The sequence below is a fragment of the Chrysochloris asiatica genome, unplaced genomic scaffold (genome assembly GCF_000296735.1).
Source record: "Chrysochloris asiatica unplaced genomic scaffold, ChrAsi1.0 scaffold00141, whole genome shotgun sequence".
Lineage (NCBI taxonomy): Eukaryota > Metazoa > Chordata > Mammalia > Afrosoricida > Chrysochloridae > Chrysochloris > Chrysochloris asiatica.
This window is the reverse complement of record NW_006408659.1, coordinates 8,523,851-8,529,850: the sequence shown is the minus strand read 5'-3', so window position 1 is coordinate 8,529,850 and position 6,000 is coordinate 8,523,851. Positions and strand designations below refer to the sequence as shown.

The window sequence follows — 6,000 nt, the reverse complement described above, 5'->3', positions numbered from 1 at the left end:
GCATTTGTTATGATGTTGGAGGAGAATATTGAAAGTACAATGAACTACCAAAAGAACAAACCAATCTGTGCTAGATGTACAGCCAGAGTGCTCCTTGAAGGCCAGGATGGCCAGACTTTGTCTCTCATACTTTGGAAATATTAACAGGAGAGACAGGTCACTGGAGAAGGATATCATGTCTGGTAAGGTGGAGGGTCGGAGAAATAAAGGAAGACTCACAATGAGATGGATTTTGGTATGGTGGAAGCAGCGACGGGCTCAAGCACAGCAACGATTGTGAGGTTGGCACAGGACCTGGTAGTATTTCGTTCTGTTGTGCATAGGGTTAGCTATGAGTCAGTACCAACTTGATGGCACCTAACAACAACAATGGTTCATGCTCACCAGCTGCTCCTCGGAAACCCTATTCAGCATCGCTATGGGTCAGAACTGACACGGTTGGCACTTAACAAAAACAATATTCCTTTTTCTTATTCTATAAAACTGAGGAGAAACGTTCCCACTGAAGGTTTGGATTTCCACTTCCTATTGGATTTCCTCTAATACTGTTTTTCAATAATCGATAAAAACAAAAGGCTTGACTAGTAGGTGTGGGAAACTCACAGCATGGCGATGCCCCAGTGCTTCCCTGCTCGCTCTCCCGCTGCCTGGAAACCCGAGAGGCCGATGAGGGCTACCGTAGGTGTGATGGTCAGCGGCCCAATGTACTTCAGCAGAGCCCCGGGCAGGCCTAGGAAACCAATGACCACCTCTATCAAGGAGGACATGATGATGGCCCCTTGGATCTGGAACAAGACATGGCAGAAATGTGAGGGCAAGCTGTCTGTACACAAAACACTCCAACCACAAGTGGTAATCCTGCAAAGCAGTCAGCCATCATATTAACAGACATATCAACTCCTGCTAGAAAGCTCCCTGGAGCCCCACAAGAGATTTCAGTGAGTGACGTATCACAGAAATGGGAACTGAACACAAAGCCTACTTGCCTTTCTCGCCAACAGAAATGATCCAGGTACAATATATAATTCCCGTTTTAAAAAAACATAACATTTCAGAACTCGCCCTAGAAAAACACTGCTGTTTGGAGGGTTTGGGCTTTAAAGCATGCACGCCTACAGGGCATTTGAGAGATAATGTTACTGACAAAAGTTCAAGAGGAATGTTTCTTGTAAGTTTTGGAAGACATGGGTGAATTGTTTTGCTCCAGTGTACTTTAACAGATAACATCAACACCTTCCACAGATAAAAGCAGATGCCAACCCCAGAGTGAACAATTCTGTTGCCTGCCAATAGTCTCCATCGCTCTTTGTCCTGTGGCTCAGGAGTGGAGGGGGAGTGGGCAGGTCTGTGGGTGCAGAGGAGGAAAAGGTGAGAAACTGGTAGCAAATGCTCCATTTTGTAGTGAGTATGAGGGGGTTACATGAGTAAAACTGAGGAGACTTGTGGCTCTGTAAGTTAGGCATAGAGCTGCTAGCCATAAGGTTGATAGTTCAAAACCACCAACTACTTCTCTGAGAGAAAAAAATGAGACTGTCTTTTCCCATAAAACATTTGTAGTCCCAGAAACCCTACAGAGATTCTCACCAACACTGAAGCTGAAAAGAAGCAAAGAGCAGCCCCAAGGAGGCCAATGCTCAGCATTTACCTCTCGGATCCGGGGGTACCAGACATGCTCAGTGTGCATCAACAGTTCTGCGGTTCCATTGGCGACGGACACATCTTGAAAACAAAAACAAAAACAGAAATGTTCTTGGAGCAGCCCTCATCCTTCACAGGACATATACATTTTTACCCTTCACACCAGAATCTCCTCCCTGTTTTAAGTATGTGTGTAGAAATCCCCATCCCTAAAAGTCAAGTTACAACAGTATGCCTTACCATACTGAGCACTACCTTAATCAAATGTCTTCATCAACCGCGAGAGAGCTCTCAGTTTGTCAGGAGCTGACTGAAACGCTGATAACACTTTACTCCTACCCGCCTCACACACAAAAAACCAACCTCACTCAGCGAGCAACTAACTGAAATGCCCTACAGCTAGGTTTCCTGGGCTGAGGCTTTAAAAACCTTGATAAAAGCAAAGGGCCTTTTCCAGTTCCTAAGTCAAGTAAATGATCACCAAGCTAATCCTAGGAGCGAGGAAGGAAATGAAGGCTGGAAATCTTTGCTCCTAGAAACCTAAAAATTGAGAGCACAACAAGTTGGCCTCTTGATTTTCTCAAATCCCCTATCTTTTTCTGACCTCTTTGGAATATAACTTAAGGATCTTTGCAAAACTAAGGGGCGGGCAGGGAAGATGGAAGTCATTTGCAGGAAACCAAAGTAGCCAGATCCTTAAAAAGCAAAGCTGTTTCAGAGAAGGGATGCTGATGCAGCAAAGAGAGTGATTACTGGTGAATCATATAATCCACTGGAAGAAAAGAGGCAGGAAAAATAAAGCACAAATGCCTTTCTAGTCTACTCCTTTATTTTCCAATTTCATTAGCATAGAGAAACGAGGGCCATTCTGGGGCTTACTTAGGTCTAGGGCTAGAAATGAACAAGTTGAACCAGTGGTGGCAGTGGGGGAGAGAGACAAAGGAAGTTGAGTATCCATAGGCTGGAGAGCTCTAAGCTGTTTGTGGATTTATGTCTTCTGTGCTTAACTCCAGAAAGGATTTAACACTGCCGAAAGTGGCATGTCCAGCCTCCCTTTAATCACCTAAATGGAAGGACCCCAACGACATATGTGGAAATAGCTGCAGTTACCTGTGGTGTTACATTTCCATTTATCTAAAGACAGGATGGCTCGAGCAGGGGCCAAAAATGCAAAAGCACTGGCCTGAAACAGGGGTAACCTAAAAGAAACGAGACCAAAACCATGATCACGGCATCGGGAACTACCGAGGTAGTTCACTATTTTGACAGCTTAACAGTCTTTGGCATCGATACAGAGCACATGAATTAATGCAGGCCCACCTGGGGGAGAGCCCACCTGCACTGAGCAGCCACCCACTGGCTTTGGGGAATCCCCCTGCTGCTCTCCTCCCAGGCCACTTTGGGTGGGCCCCGGAAAACTCTGTGATCAATGCCGATACCCCAACACCAGCCCTTGCCACTTCCATGTGGGACACGTCGAGCGTTCAGGCGCCTCTCTTTCCTGTGGAGTTTGCACTTCATTATTAAATATCAGTGTGATCACCTGTTTTACCTCCTGCCTCCTTTTCCCTTCCAAATTCTTATTGGTTTAACAAAGAAAAAAAGCACAAAACATCACAGTTGGCCCTCACCACAGAGGGTCGGTCTGTGTCTACTGAGGAAAAGGCAGGCTGGGAGTCACTCAGTGCAGTAGCTACAACAAATATTTCCTTTGATTATACAACACATATTCAGAGGTGCTCTCACATATTTATTATAGAAAAGGGTCCAGAAAGCTTGCAAATGCTCCAACCCTCAAATGCCTCAAAGTTGCCATTTTAAGTATTGCATGTTGACTTTATGAATACTTTTGTTAGCCAAATGTAAAGGCTTTGCCATTCTTTATTGGAAATTCACAGCATCTCGGCTATTGCTGTGTTAAGTTAGCTTTATGGCCTAGCATGTGAACCTAATCACTGTTTTTGACATTATTTCTAAGGTAAGAATGCCTTAGAAATAATGTGCTGGGAGCTCCCAGGTGTCCAGACACCCCAAACAACCTTGGCCAATGGGATGGGAACCTGGCACCCTCCCCTCTGAGCTCTTAGGCAGCAGTCCTGCCTGCAGTGAAACAGAACTGGACAGGAGGACAACCAGTCACATTTCAGGTTTAGCACCTGCACAGGTCATTCTGAGCCAGACAAGAGCCAGGCGCTTGTCTGTTAAGAACACTTCCCTGTCCATTCTAATTATGTAAACCAATCCATCAGGAGTGTGGGGTGGGGTGGGGAATGCAGGCCACACAGTACCAAGCAGATGCACCACTGATGACCATTTCAAAGGGCAGGGCCTGTATTAACCACCATGAACCTGCCCCAGGGGCCTAGAGCATGCACGGGTACCATCATAAGTGAAAGTGGAGGGCACCTCGAGTGGGACTGTACATCAAAGGGAAAACCCACACAAAAACTCCTTTAACACAATCTTCCTGAATGGACTGGAAGGGTAAAGGGAGCTCAGCACACCTCAATGGTCCAAAATCATGTCTGTGTTACTACAGTTCAAGCAATGTCTCCCAGGCCCATGTAGGGTAATTCTGTTTGTATTTAGAGGTCTTTTCCCTCAGAATATCGCTGCCTAGATGACTCACTGGATGTGGAAAGAGAAAGAAGGTGGCTCTGGGCTCCGCACCTGCTGACATGAATATTCCCCCTAGGTGCTTAGAACTCTGATACAAATAAGCCTATTCCCTTTCTGGACACTGGGGCTCTGGGGTCTCTCAAAGTGGGTAGTAACAGAAGGGACCCCTGTCCCCCAAGGTGACCTGGGAGAGCTGCACCTGCTGGCACCACGTGATCAGAGTCAGCATTGCACAACCACCTGCCACAAGCTGAAATTCTCCAGCACCAAGTGTGGTCTCCATAGCTGGCTCGACTGAATGATTTTTAGGGTAAGTTGTGACAAGAGTGTGTTGTCAGTTCCATCTCATAGTGACCCTATCTGCATACAACAGGAGGAAATGATGTCTGGTCTTACACCACCCTTGCAAATCGTATGTTTAAAAACACTTGAACTGAGAAACTGCCTTTATCAGAATCACAGAGGTAACTTTTCCTGAGGAAAGGAGGGTAGGTGATAAAGCACTTGAGAGCCCACAGTGACGGTAATGGGCTTTTTCAGGTCTTCCCAACTCTATGGCTCTTCCGTTTCCACAGCACAACACCCACAGTGCCTCACATGGCTTTAACACTCACTTGAAAGATGTGCCCATTCAAACCACAGGCATGTGGGTCTTCCAGAGTAAACAAAACTGGTCTCCTCTATTTTTAAATTTTATTACTAACATCTAGAAAGGAAACAAATTAAACTACACCTTCATTTACACGAGGGGTTGGCAAACTGGTCCATGAGCCGAATCTGGCTGCCTATTTTTGTATATGAAGCTTTATCGGGACACAACAATCTCATTTATTTGCATATTGTCTATGGCTGTTTTCATGCTACGCCTCAGCAGAAGTGAGCAGTCTTGAAACAATTGTCACATGAGAACTCTTAATATTATCACTAATTATTGTTAAGTGTCATTAAATTGGTTCCAACTCACAGCAAACCATATAGGATTTCCAAGGCTTTAAATCGATGGAGCAGAAAGCCTGATCTTTCTCCCACGGAATGGCTGATGGACTGAAAACCCTGGACCTTGTGGTTCGGAGTCCACTTCACTGTACAGAGCCACAACGCAATAATGTCACTGTTGTTGTAAAGTGCCATAGAGTCAGTTCCGACTCATAGCAACTCTGTAGAGGGTTTTTTGAGAAGTAGCTGGTGGGTCTGAACTGCCGACACTGTGGTTTGCACGCCAGTGCTGATTCTACAGCACCACACCAAGAGTCCAGTAGTGTCATTACTGCCATCATCCAAGGCACAGAGAAAATGTCACCCTTCCAGGAAGTCCTTCAGGATCACCTTCTAGTGACTCTGTAAAGCGTTCCCCTACCATTCAAGACTTTCCAGTTATGATTTCTGCAAGTCATTCCTCAAGTTGCCAATAAAGACTTTTCTGCATCTCACCCAGTCCTAGTTAACCAGAATCTATGGTGATGTCCCTAAATCTGCATTATGAATAATCACTTCCAGGTGAGGCGGAGGCACCCCAAAAATGACAACCCCTGAACTAGTTGAAAGGAGTTATCATTTTCAGCATGCAATAAACATTTCTTGGGTATCTGCTTACCACAGCCACAAATGTAAGCAGACACCAAGATGAAAAATATTACCCCTGAGCTCCTGAGAGATTTCTGATGCATGAAGCAGACACTAATCCTGTGATGTAGAGAGCACTCTGGGGGGCAGTCACTTAAGCTAGTCTTAAAGGGTGCGACC

General features: G+C 45.5%; 1 protein-coding gene across 1 annotated transcript in view; it reads right to left on the bottom strand.

Annotated features, from left to right (window-relative positions):
• Positions 1-6,000, bottom strand: part of SLC23A2 (solute carrier family 23 (ascorbic acid transporter), member 2) — an 80,807-nt gene that overhangs the window by 28,352 nt on the left and 46,455 nt on the right. The window contains exons 5-7 of the mRNA XM_006870411.1: positions 2,749-2,837; positions 1,646-1,719; positions 604-785 (exon numbers count right to left, since the gene is read on the bottom strand). Coding sequence (XP_006870473.1) covers positions 604-785; positions 1,646-1,719; positions 2,749-2,837 — 345 coding nt within the window. The remainder of the gene's footprint in view (positions 1-603; positions 786-1,645; positions 1,720-2,748; positions 2,838-6,000) is intronic.